Source organism: Salvelinus sp. IW2-2015, linkage group LG18, assembly GCF_002910315.2.
Source record: "Salvelinus sp. IW2-2015 linkage group LG18, ASM291031v2, whole genome shotgun sequence".
Classification (NCBI taxonomy): Eukaryota; Metazoa; Chordata; class Actinopteri; order Salmoniformes; family Salmonidae; genus Salvelinus; species Salvelinus sp. IW2-2015.
The window spans coordinates 51,992,384-52,009,894 of record NC_036858.1 but is presented as its reverse complement, the minus strand read 5'-3'; the positions used below and the strand labels follow the sequence as shown (position 1 = coordinate 52,009,894).

At 43.7% G+C, this 17,511-nt stretch overlaps 1 protein-coding gene across 1 annotated transcript in view; it reads right to left on the bottom strand.

The window, feature by feature from the left end:
- Window positions 1–5,733: 5,733 nt before the first annotated feature.
- LOC111977951 (inactive heparanase-2-like) overlaps window positions 5,734–17,511 on the bottom strand; it is a 49,916-nt gene continuing 38,138 nt past the window's right edge. Inside the window, exon 7 of the mRNA XM_070448706.1 lies at window positions 5,734–5,896. Coding sequence (XP_070304807.1) covers window positions 5,734–5,896 — 163 coding nt within the window. The remainder of the gene's footprint in view (window positions 5,897–17,511) is intronic.

Here is a 17,511-nt window from a genome sequence, read left to right as displayed (position 1 = left end):
TTACATCCGTTCATGGGGTCTAGGTTTAATGTTCACTTCAGCACTCTACAGACAATATTTCTTACTCTGTGAAGTCTTTTCTGTTCAGCACTGTTTCCTTTGTGCACTTCATTATTTTATTCAATGAATTCAGCCATGAGAAATACAAAGTGTTGAACTCTAAAAAGCCATGTTCTTGGCATAAACATATGTGTATGTGTTTGGCAGAGACAGTTGTTTGTGTCAGTTCATCCCTATATGTGTGACAGACTACATCATGAGGATCAGGTCTTGGGAGTTGTAATCAAATGAACTGTGAAATCTCTCTGATGTTGTTTTCCTGAGAAACTCCAGTCCAGTTTTCACTTTGAACGTGTTTCCGGAGATCAGTGTGCTTTTCTCTCTCCTTTRTGTGTGTGTGTGTGTATGTGTGTGTGTGGGTGTGGGTGCGTACATTTGTGCATGCGTGCATATTCTTGCTTGTGTGTGTGGTTCACTTAATTTTGCACAAATAAAGGGTCCTTATTAAGTTGAGTGAAGTGCTTTGATGATTTAAGGGCTGATTGTGGATACATATACTGTGGCCTTCAGACCAAAACATGCACAAAGAGAGAGAGACAGAACCCCTCTTTCTTTTACCAGGACCACTGGCTAAATTAACCAAGTGTGACTGAGTCTGGTACTCTGTTTAAAAGTAAACCAGGTTGGCCCTTTTAAGATGAACCATATGTGGGATGGAGACTGGGTTCTTCAGGCTAATTTCTGAACAGGTCTGTGATATTTATATGAAGTCACAATTCTGTACATAACGCCAGCTCAGTGATTAGGTTCATGACTCTTGAAGGACTGCCAACACAATGTCACAATTTCTAAATATTCAACAAAAAAGTACAATGTTCAACAAGTATTTGAACACCACATACTGTTGTACTCAAGGCCGGCTCTGACAAGCTTCACTGGGTAGACCTCGTCACCTAAAAGAAAATAATAGATATCATATTTGTTTCACAGCAGCGTAAACTCTCAACAGTACTGTGTCTGGTTTATGGTCCGCTGCTAGCCCACCACAGCCCATACAAACCCTCTCCTCTCAAGGCCTTGATAATTAGTTGAGTAGTTATATCAGGTGTGCTGGTATAGGACTGGAACAAAAATGTGCAAGAACAAATATTGTCTATTATATTGACAAGATAGTCAAGTGACAGCTCTTGCAATGGAAATACATGTCCTCAAAGATGGAAGGCAGGCAGAACGAGGCGAAATCAGGTGAGACCTAGCAGTTAGAACGTTGGGCCAGTTACCAAAAAGTTGCTGGTTCAAATCCCTGACCCAACAAGGTGAACACAAATCTGTCGATGTGCTTTTGAGCAAGGCACTTAACCCTAATTGTTTCTGTAAGTTGCTCTGGATAAGAGCGTCTGCTAAATGACTCAAATGTAGCCAATGAGAGGGCAGATATGCATGTGAACAACAGGCCATAGATAGAGGACTCATTTTTATATCTGTGTCATTATGACGTCTGGAACAGCATGGGCAGCACCATTGAGGCTATAACCCTTTTAAAGTAGTCCATTTTCTTCGTCTTCATCGGCTGACTGCGCCCAACTCATAGGAATCCCCACCCAGTTGACTACTTTAAAATGGTGGGAGACCTCAATGGCATCATCCATGCTAAAAGTCCTCTATCTATCTCTATTAAAACAGGCACAATTCTGATGTAAAGTTGCCAAAATGCCACGTGCGTCACCTTATATCAGTGCATTCATAACAATCTAACCATTACCAAACTTATATTTGATCAAATAAGTATCATGTAGAAAATTATCGATGACATTTTTTGTTGACCAAATTCGACATTCTCTCATTGACCTCCATATGTCTGTGGGCTTATTTTTGTGGACAGATTTTGGACGGAGTAAAACTTCTCACTTCGCCTCTTCCTCTCTGGCAAGGACCAGTGTAGTGAAACACTGAACTTACCTGGTTCTGAAGAATTGGGGACTTACCCTGACCCAGCTTGGTCGGGCCGAGCCTAGCGAATGTTTCCCATCAACCACTGGCCCTCCACCTCTCTCTGACAGGACAGCACTCTCCCTCTCCACAACACAGCAAAGCCTGATTCCAGCTGCCCCCAAATCTGCTGGGGGCTTTATGTGTGTGTGTGTGCGTGCGTGCGTGTGTGCGTGTGCGTTTGTGTGCGTGTGTGTGTTTATGTGTGTGTGTGTGTGTGTGTGTTGTGTGGTGTGTGTGTGCATGTGTGGTGTGTGTGTGTGTGTGTGTGTGTGTGTGTGTGTTTATGTGTGTGTGACCCCTGGTTCTCTTTGTGAGCTCTCCAGCGTGGGGACTGGAGATATGGGCGGCACTCTTTGAGAATACGTTAGTTGACTCACCGGCTGGAATGGATAGAAAGAAAAAAGACAAGAAAGAAAAGAAAAATAAAGAGTTTGTGTATGTGTGTGTCTCCAGGGATGTGCGTTCTGATTGCTTCCTACTGTTACCTTTCGGTCCTTTCATCCTCTCACTTTTGACTCACTAACATGTGGTCCTGTATATCCCGTCTTCCTCTTTTCGTCTATCCTCTCTCTTTTCTCGACAATCATTTACACTCAGTAACCTTGCAGAGATGATGGAATGTTAATTTAATTCTATGGCATTTTAATGCTATTTATTCAGTAATACTATTGACGTAGAAAAATCTGCTTTCACATAGTTTTAGCCAGACAGCAGCTGCGCGTGAGACAGTACTATTTGGGCTAAGTAGATCTACTTTGCCTATAGTAGCTTACAGTAGCTACTGTAGGATTATCCAAATAGGAATTTGCACATAAATCTACTGCATGTGTGGTTTGTTAGATCAAACAAAATCCCCAAACAAAAGTAAAGCAGAATCACAACGGAAATCAAAGTTATTGTAATTATTTTATTATCGCTGTATATATTTTCTTTACCAAAAAATTATGCTCAATTGCACACTTAACACAATAAAATAATGCTATTTAAAAAAAAGAAATATGAACAACTCTACATGAACTATGAAACACATTCAGAGGAGGAAGAATATGCTTATTACTATTTAACACACATAAAAAATCTACCTCTCCCAACCCTATACATACACTGTACAGTGTCTCTTGTAAGACAATGACCATGAAGTTACACTGGAGACTACTTACATACCATGCACTGTACCGTCATTTTCAATTTGACTTCGGGTTCTGTTTCAGTCTTACCCAAAAGGTACCATTGAGTTAAATTTTGCTTCCTCAACATAAAAAATTATTACATACAAATATACATTAGATTTAAATTACAATGATATGTAAGTAAACACTTCAAGCACGCATCTTCTGTAATTAACCCACTTTTATATACATTACATATTCAAATAGGATGATGATACACCGGCTAAGGGAATTCTGTACAAAACAATCCAAACCTAAAGGACAATTCCGCCAATTTTCAACATTATATTCATTATCCCCAGTCCCAAACCAGTGTCTACATATGTGAGTTTCTATGATCTGTAGCTAATATGATAAGAAGAAAGGTCCTAAAAAATACTTGTCGGATTAAAAGTAAAAAAAACAACACCTAAACCTCCAACGAGTTTCTAGCCAGAGGGAGGGCATGTTCCTGCTCCCCACGTCACCACAAATCTCATAGTGTTTGAAAAACACTGTTTGTAAAATGTTTTAGCTTTTAAGGATGTCATCGGGTAGAACTTGTTCTACAAAACGTAGAAATGTACCGTTTTCAAATATGTAGACCAATGTATTGTGATGTGAATAATGAAAATGAGGTTGAAAAGTTATGGAATTGCCCTTTAATAAGTGTTTAATAATAAAAGCTAGCAGCATAATATGACTGTACATTGGACTAGTGATGAGTATGCTTCCGAAATATGAATGGGAGGTTGAGTAACAAGAAGTTCTCAGTTGCATACTGTATGTTCATATTGACCCAGCTCTGTGCTGCTAGAGAGAAATACTGTAAATGCAATGTTTGTTGTTTCGTATTACAGAAAAATGAACATTAAACCAGTGACCCGACCAGTAACCAGTAACCCGACTCTGTCCCTTTCTTTTCTTTCTGAAGATGGATACTCTGCTGTGACGGGGTTGGGTAGGTTACTTTCTTAAATGTAATCTGTTACAGTTACTAGTTACCTGTCCAAAATTGTAATCAGTAAAGTTACTTTTGGATTACCCAAACTCAGTAGTGTAATCGGATTACTTTCAGTTACTTTTGGATTACTTCCCCCTTGGTGTGTCATCATAGTGGTCTCTGACTTGTAGTCAGACTTGCTCCGATAGAACAAACTTAAACTTTAGCCTTTTTTTTTATGTCATTGAGAAAACAGAAAGGTGTCATAATGTATTTTTTCCGCAAACATCCTTCCTGAATTTAAAAGTAATCCAATAAGTAATCATCTAGTTTTTCAAAAGTACCTGTAATCTGATTACAATATCTTTGCTGGTAATGTAACTGAATACATTAATAAAAAAAGAATACATCAGATTACATGTAATCAGTTACTCCCCAGCCCTGGATGTGCATCGCTGCCTTAAACTGTCCTTCAGACAACAGACATACCACAAAGAGATTCCCAATTACCAACGAACCGTTTAGTTATAGATGTAAGCCGAGCTGTTTCAGAAAGCAAGATAAAACGTTTTCCCTGATGGACATGGTAGACAAGGACAGGCTCATCAGCAGGGGTATTCACACACACACTCACGCAGGAACACACACACACACTCACACACACAGATAATTCAATCAGACAGCAGACATGGCTGTTGGAGCTAACACATGCCCTGCGGTTGACTGGTTGTGTTTTCTCCATGTTTTCTCTTCTTTCTGTCTAACCCTCTGCCAGGAGTTTGTGAGTATCAACAACAGAGAGTTGAAAGGAGTTTGCGGGGGAAACAATAAGAGTTGCTGGCAGATACAAAGCTGAGTGACCGTTAGTAGATCTGATGATCAAAGACATGGAAGAGAAGTCTTGTTGGAGGATGATACAACCTTCTGACATAGAAGTACTGTCATAACAAAACTCAATAACCTTTTCACAAAACAATACAACATCACATAGTAGAATAATCACTGTCCATCTCACAGCACATGGGGAGTTGGTGTAGAGAGCGATTGAAAGGTATTCAGTGCAACCCTTGTTTTGGACAAAGAGCAAGCCTTTCAGAGTCAGACCAGGGACTAGTGATAAGGAACCAGAAGGTAGAAAGTAATGGCTAGGAAGTAAGGATAAGTGGAGCGAGGGTGAGGAGGTGTGATATTAGGAAATGGTGGGGGTGGTGAGGGTGGGTGTAGGGGGGAGATGAGCTAGGGGTGAGATGAGGGCTAGGGGGTGAGGAAGGGTTAGGTGAGGGGTGTGAGGAGTGTGGGGGGAGGTGAAGGATTTCGGGGGACCGTGAGGAGGAATGTGGGGGAGTGAAGGGTGAGGAGGAGTGTGGGGGGTGAAGGTGAGGAGGAGTGTGGGGGGAGAGTGACGGGGAGGAGGAGTGTGTTGAGTATTATTTGGGTGAAGGTGAGAGAGTGGTTGAGTATTATTTGGGGTGAAGGGTGAGGAGGAGTGTGTTGAGTATTATTTGGGGTGAAGGGTGAGGAGGAGTGTGCTGAGTATTATTTGGAGTGACGGGTGAGGAGGAGTGTGTTGAGTATTATTTGGGGTGAAGGGTGAGGAGGAGTGTGTTGAGTATTATTTGGGGTGAAGGGTGAGGAGGAGTGTGTTGAGTATTATTTGCGGCAGGCGTAAGCGTTGATGTTCTTGATGACGTAGAAGCCGATGGTCATCGGGGGCATGGCTATCGTCCTCCCTGCCCGCAGCGTCCGAGGCTTCAACTCTGGAAATGTCTCGTTGTCCACCATCAACAACCTTTCTCCGTTCAACTGGACTGACCTGGAGGAAGAAAGGAGAGTGGAGTTAGAGAGATGAAGAGAGTGGAATGAGATAGGAGGGAGGGGGGAGAGAGAGGACAGGGATATGAGAGAGAAGACAGAGAGAGGGAAGGGTGGGAGAGGAGAGAGTGTTTAACTTCTGCCCGAAGCTGGACTGGTAGGGCAGGAGTCATTCTGAGGCTGTACTTACAGTCCTCTGAAGACTAGGGGGCGCTACAGTCACATCATTGCAGCTTCTTGACACAAGAGCAGGTTTTGTGACAGATGTGATCCTTCTGATCTAGATGGAAGAGTAGCTAGGTTGGGGTTTATTCTTTCTCAATACCAGGCAATTCATGAATTGATCTGCACTCCCATGGGTGAATTCCTAGTCCAATACAAATAACTGGCTTGGAACATATTACAAACTCATTGAACTCTGCCACAGAGAGCACTGAGAAGAATTTCAACCACTTTGGGACTGGGGATTAGACTGGATGCTCATGAACAAATAGTCCTACGAAATAACACAAACATAAGTCTTCAGAAACACAATAACTTAGGCACATATTTCAATGTTCTATTTTTATGAGTGCCAGATTCCCATAGACGTTTTCCTGTCCCGTCATCTGCGAGAGGAGGCCTGTACTAAGTCAGCGGTCCACAAGCTAACTGAAAGTGAAAGCCTAATGAATCCAATGCAATGAGGTTTTAACTTCCATGCCAAAACGACGATAAACACAGCGAAATAGCAAATGAATTACACGATTATAAATAAGGAAAAATTATGAAGACAATTTTGCAACTTTTTCTCAGGGGAAAAACAACACTTACAGTCATATATTAATCTAAATATGTGGCTCTGGCAACATCTAATTGGGAGACGTTCCGTTGGAGTCATCAGACAACTATGTTGTTGTTCTGAACAACAGAACTGTTGGTCTAATAAAGGTAGTAAGTACACCCTTACACGCACACTGTCGCCGTACAGAACTCTTCCATCACTCTGAACACTCACACCTCCACCTCCACAGGGATTTAAAGACTGACCACTCTCTCTCTCTTTCTCTCTGTCTCTCTCTGTCTCTCCCTCTCTGTCTATCTCTTTCTCTCCCTCTCTCTATCTCTCTCTCTCTTTCTCTCTGTCTCTCCCCCTCTCTCTCTCTCTCTCTCACTCTTTCTGTCTCTCCCTCTCTCTCTATGTCGCTCTCTCTCTCTCAATTAAATTCAAGGGGCTTTATTGGCATGGGAAATGTATGTTTACGTTGCCAGTGAAATAGGTAATAAACAAAAGTGAAATAAACAATAAAAAATGAACAGTAAACATTACACAAAAGTTCAAATGTCATATTATGTTTACATACAGTGTTGTAACGATGTGCAAATAGTTAAACTACAAAAGGGAAAATAAATAAATATGGGTTGTATTTGCAATGGTGTCTGTTCTCTCAACCTCTCTCTCTCTCAACCTCTCTCTCTCACTTTCTCTCTCCCTTGACACGGTGTGATAGTGTGTGTCACACAGCAGATCTCAGAACCCCAATGTGAATCTTAACTAACACCTTCATCACAGGATTTATGTTAGCTAGTTCAAGGCCCTGGGGAGCAGGGAAGTGGAATGAGAGATAAATAGAGAGAACAGATAGAAAGAGAAAGGGGGGGAATGTAAATTACATTAAACTCCTCTAATGGTTCCATATGTTGGTCCTTTAGCAGCTCCTGATATATATGTATTTCTATCTCTCTGTGTGTGTGTGTGTGTGTGTGTGTGTGTGTGTGTGTGTGTGTGTGTGTTGTGTGTGTGTGTGTGTGTGTGTGTGTGTGTGGTGGTGTGTGTTGTGTGTGTGTGTGTGTGTGTGTGTGTGTGTGTGTGTGTGTGTGTGTGTGTGTGTGGAAAAGCTTAAATCCTCTAGAAAGGGGAGGCAGCACTACTGATTTTCTCCCAAAAGAAACATGGCCGACAGTACTGAGCAGTACACTATGTGCAGTATGCATAGTGCTGAGAGACCCAGACAACTGTAGCTATCTAAATCCAGCAAACGCAAATACTCCTACATCATGCATCAACCTACTGTACGCTCACATCAACCTACTGTAACGCTCAAGTCAACCTCCTGTACGCTCACGTCAACCTACTGTACGCTCACATCAACCTCTACTGTACGCTCACATCAACCTACTGTTACGCTCACATCAACCTACTGTACGCTCACATCAACCTCCTGTACGCTCACGTCAACTACTGTACGCTCACGTCAACCTACTGTACCGCTCACGTCAACCTACTGTACGCTCACGTCAACCTACTCTACGCTCCACGTCAACACTGCTGTACGCTCACTGTCAACCTACTGTACGCTCACATCAACATACTGTCGCTCACATTCAACCTACTGTACGCTCACAATCAACCTACTGTACACTCACGTCAACCTACTGTACGCTCACATCAACCTCCTCAACGCTCACATCAACCTACTGTAACGCTCACGTCAACCTACTGTACGCTCACATCAACCTACTGTAACGCTCACATCAACTCACTGTAACATCAACATACCTACGTACGCTCAGCGATCAACCTACTGTACGCTCACATCAACCTACTGTACGCTCACATCAACCTATGCCTGACGCTCACAGCAACCTGCGTACACATTAACCTTGTAACGCTCACATCAACCTACTGTACGTTCACATCACCTACTGTACGCTCACGTCAACCTACGTGCTCTAGTCAACCTACTGTACGCTCACGTCAACCTACTCCTAACGCTCACGTCAACCTACTGTACGCTCACGTCAACCTACTGTACGTTCACGTCCAACTACTGTAAGCTCACATCAACCTACTGTACGTCACGTCAACCTATCTGTACGTCACGTCAACCTACTGTACGCTCACATCAACCTACTGTACGCTCACGCAACCTCTGTAACGCTCAGTCAACCTACCTGTACGCTCACGTCAACCTACTGTACGCTCACGTCAACCATGTACGCTCAACGTCAACCTACTGTACACTCAAATCACCTACTGTACCTCACATCAACCTACTGTACGCTCACGTCAACCTACTGTACGCTCACGTCAACCTACTGTACGCTCACGTCAACCTACTCTACGCTCACGTCAACCTGCTGTACGCTCACATCAACCTACTGTACGCTCACATCAACCTACTGTACGCTCACATCAACCTACTGTACGCTCACATCAACCTACTGTACGCTCACATCAACCTACTGTAGCTCACATCAACCTACTGTACGCTCACATCAACCTACTGTACAACTCACGTCAACCTACTGTACGCTCACGTCAACCTACTGTACGCTCACTCAACCTACTGTACGCTCACATCACCTACTGACGTCACATCAACCTACTGTACGCTCACGTCAACCTACTGTACGCTCACATCAACCAACTGTACGCTCACATCAACCTATTGTACGCTCACGTCAACCTACTGTACGCTCACATCAACCTACTGTACGTTCACATCAACCTACTGTACGCTCACTACTGAGCTCACATCAACCTACTGTACGCCTCACGTCAACCTACTGTACGCTCACGTACACCTACTGTACGCTCACGTCAACCTACTGTACGTCACGTCAACCTACTGTACGTCACGTCAACCTACTTGTACGCTCACCCTACTGTACTTCACGTCAACGCTACTGTACGCTCACATCAACCTACTGTAACGTTCACATCAACCTACTGTACGCTCACATCAACCACCTGTACGCTCACGTCAATCTACTGTACGCGCTCACGTCAATTCTACTGTACGCTCACGTCAACCTACTCTACGCTCACGTCAACCTACTGACACTCACATCAACCTACTGTACGTTCACATCAACCTACTGTACGTTCACATCAACCTACTGTACGCTCACTCAACCTACTTAGCGTTTCCATCAACCTACTGTACGCTCACATCAACCTACTGTACGTCACACAACCTACTGTACTCAATCACCTACTGTACGCTCACGTCAACCTACTGTACGCTCACTCACCTAGTACGCTCAATCAACCTACTGTACGCTCACATCAACCTACTGTACGCTCACGCCAACCTACTGTACGTACCACATTCAACCTACTGTACGCTCACATCAACCTACTGTACGCTCACGTCAACCTACTGTACGCTCACATCACCTACGTACACTCACGTCAATCTACTGTACGCTCACGTCAACCTACTGTAACGCTACATCAACCTACTGTCCACTTCAACATCAACCTACTGTACGCTCACATCAACCTACTGTACCTCACGTCAACCTACTGTACGCTCACATCAACCTATTGTACGTCACGTCAACCTACTGTACGCTCACGTCAACCTACTGACACTCACATCAACCTACTGTACGTTCACGTCAACCTACTGTACGCTCACATCAACCTACTGTACGTTCACATCACACTACGTACGCTCACATCAAACCATGTACGCCTCACGTCAATCTACTGTACGCTCACGTCAACCTACTCTACGCTCACGTCAACCTACTGTACACTCACATCAACCTACTGTACGTTCACATCAACACCTACTGTACGTTCACATCAACCTACTGTACGCTCACATTCAACACCTACTGTACGTTCACATCAACCTACTGTACGCTCACATCAACCTACTGTACGCTCACATCAACCTACTGTACGCTCCATCAACCTACGTACGCTACGTCAACCTACTGTACGCTCACATCAACCTACCTGTACGCTCACATCAACCTACTTAACGCTCTTACCACTCAACCTACTGTAACGCTCACACAACCTACTGTAACGTTCACATCAACCTACTGTATCGCTCAACATCAACCTCTGTACGCTCACGTCAACCTACTGTACGCTCACACAACCTACTGTACACTCACGTCAATCTACTTTGTACTCCTCAAACCGTCCCACCTACTGTACGCTCACATCAACCTCTACTGTACGACTCACATCAAAACCTACTGTACTGCTCACATCAACCTACTGTACGCTCACGTCAACCTAGCTGTACACGTCCTCACATCTAAACCTACTGTACGCTCACTCAACCTACTGTACGCTCACATCAACCTACTGTACGCTCACGTCAACCTACTGTACGCTCACATCAACCTACTGTACGCTCACATCAACCTACTGTACGTTCACATCAACCTACTGTACGCTCAAGACCCTGAATAGACCTTTTTCTTTAAGTCAATAAGTTTCACCTAACATTCACTCCAACACTGTTAGACTACAGTAACAATCGTAGAGACCCAGATTACAGTCCAGTTCGGACTGCCCCTTGAATTCACTGCAATGTTATTTGATAACAATCCTTCCATATTCCATGGAAAACGTGAGGACAAATTTAATTAGTCATGTACACAGCTAACAGCATGCATAAAAGGTGCAGTGAAATGCTTGCGTGCTAGCTCCCTCAACATTGCAGTACAATAATCAATATAAACAATAAAAAAGTCAAATAAAAGTATCAAGTAATTAGAAGAAGGTAGTATGCAAAGTAATAAACTGACATGTACACAATAGGATTTACCGTATAGATTATGAATGTGCTATGTCAAGTATAACTGTATTTACAAATATAAAATGGTTAGTGTCATGGTTGCACGGTTAAATCAACAGCATATAAAAGAACAGCAGCGTTGACTGTGTGTGGTATCACTACAGGCACACATCACAGCCCTGTGGCCACGTCCCTACTCTCTCTCCTCCTGCCCTGTCACCACAATTGTTTCACACTGTCTAAATAAAGCAATACAAAATAAGAAAGGAGGGTGGAATTACACTGTGATCTAGGACTGAGAGGACCTAATTGAGACCATAGGCTCCAAATAGGAAAGGAGAACTAGATATTTCCATGGGAACCAGAGAGCGCTGATTTATGAGATTTAATGAGACCAATATGTAAAGGAAAACGAAAGGTCATTTTGGGGCATTCGATGGATTACATTCTTTCCCACAACTGGTTAGCCTCAATTTCAAATAATCCTTGAACTTTTGTAACATTTCACTTGTTCATTTCACTTTGTTCATTTCACTTTGTATTGGAAAATCTAGAGATTGAAAAGCACATATCTACTTCGTATGGTCAGAGCGACATATATACAGTCTATAGGGCCGGCTGTTGAGTTCTAGTCATGTTTATAGACATCTGGAGCTGCTCAAACATGAATAAAAGTCTCCACTGCCCTGTCTGTGGTCAGTTGAAGCAGTTAGAACAGCAGTTAGAGTCTAGAATGAGACACTGCTTACGGTTCTATTAGGCACCACTATAATCGCCTGTAACACCACTCACACATCCTCATCATAAAACATCTGTTATTACAGCACACCCACACACCCACGCACGCACACGCATACGCACGCACACACACACTCACTCATTAGGCTGTTATTGAAGGATCAGCCTTGTATCTGAATAACAGTCTGAGCTTAGACTGGAGAGGCCGAGAGAAGGATGGATTACTGCCAGACAGACAGCTGAAGGGTCGGAGAGGGGAAAATAAGAGGTGAATGTGGAGAGCAAGTGCAACAGAGCTACTGATAGGGACTGGGGGCATTACAGGGATAGACATGGAGAGGAGAGAGGAAAAGAAGGATGAATGTGTAGAGATAATCAAGTGTAATCGATGCCAGGAATGGAGAGAGAAAGGAAGCAAGAGAAAACGGGTGAATGTGGACAGAAGGAGTGTAGCAGTGTCACTGATATGGAACGGTGGAGGGGGCTTCTGCCAGTAACAGCGCAAAAGAAGAGAGGGAAAAAGGGGTGAATGGAGTGTAGGGCCACTGGAACTAATAGAACAGCTAATCTGCCCAGAGAGCTCTAGGGGAGCAGACCAGATCAGACCAGAACATCCCCTCTGGGAAGGCCTCTGGTACCAGCAGATGTTTCTTATCAAGGCCTTATCAATTTCAATAAACCATGACAAAGCTATTATGCTAATCGGATTTTATGGCCAATTCTCAACCACGGAGGTTTGAACGTTTGTCCTTTTACCATCCACTACACTGTATCAAATCTAAATAAAATCAAATGTTATTGGTCGCGTCCACATTTTGTTACATTACAGCCTTATTCTAAAATATATATATWTTTTTTTGTTAAACACATTAATCCGTTATGACAAAGCAAAACATTTTTGCAAATATATAAAATAATTTAAAAAACTGAAATACCTTTCTCAGCCCCTTTGCTATGAGACTCGAAATTGAGCTCAGGTGCATCCTGTATCCATTGATCATCCTTGATATGTTTCTACAAATTGATTGGAGTCCACCTTTGGTAAATTTAATTGATTGCACATGATTTGGAAAGGCACACCTGTCTACATAAAGTCCCACAGTTGACAGTGCATGTCAGAGAAAACACTAAGCCATGAGGTCGAAGGAATTGTCCGTAGAGCTCGTAGACAGGATTGTGTCGAGGCATAGACCTGGGGAAGGGTACCAAAACATTTCTGCAGCATTGAAGGTCCCCAAGAACACAGTGGCCTCCATCATTCTTAAATGGAAGACATTTGGAACCACCAAGACTCTTCCTAGAGCTGGCTGCCTGGCCAAACTGAGCAATCGGGGGAGAAGGTTAGGGAGGTGACCAAGAACACGATGGTCACTCTTAAGGAGCTCCAGAGTTCCTCTGTGGAGATGGGAGGATCTTCCAGAAGGACAACCATCTCTGCAGCACTCCACCAATCAAGTCTATATGGTAGAGTGGTCAGACGGAAGTCACTCCTCAGTAAAAGACACATGACAGCTGGCTTGGAGTTTGCCAAAAGGCACCTAAAGACTCTCAGACCATGAGAAACAAGATTCTCTAGTCTAATGAAACCAAGCTTGAACTTCTTGGCCTGAATACCAAGCGTCACATCTGGAGGAAACCTGGCACCATCCCTACGGTGAAGCATGGTGGTGGCAGCATCATGCTGTGGGGATGTTTTTCAGCGGCAGGGACTGGGAGACTCAGGATCGAGGCAAAGATGAACGGAGCAAAGTACAGAGAGATCCTTGATGAAAACCTGCTCCAGAGCGCTCAGGACCTCAGACTGGGGCAAAGGTTCACCTTCCAATAGGACAATGACTCTAAGCACAGATCCAAGACAATGCAGGAGTGGCTTTGGGACAAGTCTCTGAATGGCCTTGAGTGGCCCAGCCAGAACCTGGACTTGAACCCGATCAAACATCTCTGGAGAGACCTGAAAATATCTGTGCAGCAACGCTCCCCATCCAACCTGACAGCGCTTAAGAAGATCTGCAGAGAAAAATGGGAGTAACTCCCCAAATACAGGTGTGCCAAGCTTGTAGCCTCATTCCCAAGAAGAATCAATGCTGTAAACACTGCCATAGCTGCTTCAACAAAGTACTGAGTAAACGGTCTGAATACTTATGCAAATGTGTTTTTTCCCCATTATGGAGTATTGCGTGTAGATAGATGAGGGAAAAAAAGGATTTAATACATTTTAGAATAAGGCTGTAATGTAACAAAATGTGGAAAAAGTCAAGGGGTCTGAAGCTACTGTACATATAAAGTGGGTGAAACAGTATTTTTTTTATTTTTTTATTTTACCGTTATTTTACCAGGTAAGTTGACTGAGAACACGTTCTCATTTGCAGCAACGACCTGGGGAATAGTTACAGGGGAGAGGAGGGGGATGAATGAGCCAATTGTAAACTGGGGATTATTAGGTGACCGTGATGGTTGAGGGCCCGATTGGGAATTTAGCCAGGACACCGGGGTTAACACCCCTACTCTTACGATAAGTGCCATGGGATCTTTAATGACCTCAGAGAGTCAGGACACCCRTTTAACGTCCCATCCGAAAGACAGCACCCTACACAGAGCAGTGTCCCCAATCACTGCCCTGGGGCATTGGGATCTTTGTTTAGACCAGAGGAAAGAGTGCCTCCTACTGGCCCTCCAACACCACTTCCAGCAGCACCTGGTCTCCCATCCAGGGACTGACCAGGACCAACCCTGCTTAGCTTCAGAAGCAAGCCAGCAGTGGTATGCAGGGTGGTATGCTGCTGGCCAGTATGTAAGCATTATTAAAGTGACCAGTGTTCAATGACTATGTACATAGGGCAGCAGTCTCTAATGTGCAGGGTAGAGTACCCGGTGGGATAGCCGGCTAGTAACATTGACTAAAGTTCAGGGCAGGGTACTGGGCGGAGGCCGACTAGTGGTGACTGATTAACAGTCTGATGGCCTGGAGATAGAACCTGTTTTTCAGTCTCTCGGTCCCAGCTTTGATGCACCTGTACTGTCTCTGCCTTCTAGATCAGGGGTTCTTAAACTTTTTCAGCCTGGGACCCAAATGACAAATTCTGTGTTTTCCTGGGACCCAAGCAATAAATACAATAAATCACTGGTATAAACTGATTGATCACATCAAACAGACATAGACCATAAAAACACACACACACAGTCCGAATGAGAGGTGTGTGACTGGTTGAAGTTTTCAACAAGCAGGTCTATTCTGGGCTCAGTTTTTGACAGTTGAGAACCCTAACTCCCACAGGTATGTGGTGCCAAACTGGATCAGAACATCTACTGCTTTCTCAGTCAGTTTCTCAGCATAAAAAAAGCATCATGCGCCTTTCAGTGTATTCCTGTTCAGATTAAAAATGATTGCTTGTATTTTAACAGCAAGGTTTTTTCCAATCTTCATCTGTACTGTTACTGGGGTTGCACTATCAGTAGCTAGCTTGCTTTGGCGAATGTTAGCTATTAGCTGTGTACAAGGCCAGGCGATTGTTTGAACGAGAAACTCACATCGACTACTATGAGTTGTAACTTACTTCCCTATTATACAATTACAACAATGCCCTTCTAGCTGATTTACTTTTCCACTGTCAAAGCACTGCTTCCTGAAGTATTCTGCCCTGTTCTGAAATAATTCCCTGGGTTTACCACCAGGCTGTGAATGGTGTCGTTTTAATTTGTTCGTTTTGAGAGACTCATTACTAAGCACTTCCCTGCACAAAACAAATTGTGCTCCGCGTTATTTCTCAAAGTTTGTATGAAACAAAGAGAGAGAAACTCATCGCTGTATTTGCGTGTAATGACAAGTGAACTCAGTCAGAACTTGTGGCTAGCTTGTCGTTCCGATGACAGCGGTGAGTGATGGCAAATGCGAATTACAAACCAGTGACTGACAGCGCATCATCTGCTGCTGAACAACAGCACTGCAGCGTGAGGGTCGCGGAGTGATCTTCAAGAAAACTGCCGAAAATAGATCTGTTGAACCGTGAAGCACACGGGCACCTCCCTCTCACGCAGCTGCCAAACTGAGCAGAGACACTGCTGGTAAGCAGAGAGCGGACTGAACAGAGAGTGCAGTTGCACTTGGCCAAAATCAATTCCAGTAATTAATTAAATAATTGTAAATGTACTCTGACACCTCGCGACTCACCATTAACAGGTATGCGTCCCACCTTGGGCGACCCATACTTTAAGAAAGGCTGTTTGATGATAGTGGGGTGAACAGGCCGTGGCTCGGGTGGTTGAGTTCCTTGATGATCTTCTTGACCTAGCAGGGTCCCCAAACTTTTCCCCCTAAGGCCCAATTTTCTTATATTAAAACATTTTTTAGTTTTTTAAAAATTTGTTTAATTTGAGGGACCTAGGGAAATTATGTTGTTTTGACACTAATTTCCTGCAATTCTACGTAGTTTAACAAGACTCTTTTAGATAGGCTATTTAATGATAATAATAATAATAATAATAATAATAATGGATAAGGCAAATAAAGTCTAGGCCTTATAAAGGGTTTACGGAGGCTTGAGCATTTAAAGTTGTGCTTTATTTAGTAGAGCCACATGGTTCACTGATAGAGATCCCAAATCCTCCCGATTGAAGGAGAATCCCCCACCCTGTTTCCCATAGAGATGACTGAAGTTAGCTAGAGGGACAGCTTTGTTATGGTAACCTAGGTCTCTCTGTCTCTCTCCTGTGTGTTTGAGTGATACCATATTTCGTGTGTGTTAGCGTGTGTGTCTGGTGTGCAGTGATATCATATGTTTCCGAGGACCACATTGTTCAGGGTCAGTGTTGGGCTTTGTCAGACAGGTCCCGTCTCTGATCATCAATCTCTCTATCTCTCTCCATCTGTCTCTCTCTCCATCTGTCTCTCTCTCCATCTGTCTCACTTTCCATGCTCTCTCCTCCCTCTCTCTCTCCATCTGTCTCCTCTCCATCTCTTCCCATCTGTCTCTCTCTCCATCTGTCTTTCTCTCCATGTCTCTCTCTCTCCTCGTCTCCTCCATCTCTCTTCTCTCTCTCTCCTCTTCCTCTTCTCTCTCTCCATCATCTCTCTTCTCCATCTGTCCTCACTCTCCACTCTCTCTCCATCTGTCTCACTCTCACATCCTCCTCATCTGTCTCACCTCATCGGTTCTCCATCTTCTCAATCTGTCACAGCTTCCATCTCTCTCTTCATCTCGCTCTCCTCTCTCTCTCTCTCTCTCTCTCTCTCTCTCTCTCTCTCTCTCTCTCTCTCGTCGTCTCTCTGCTCTCTCTCCTCTCTCTCTCTCTCTTGCTCTCTCGCATCTGCTTGTTCCATCCTCTCCATCCTCGTCTCTCTCCATCGGTCGCA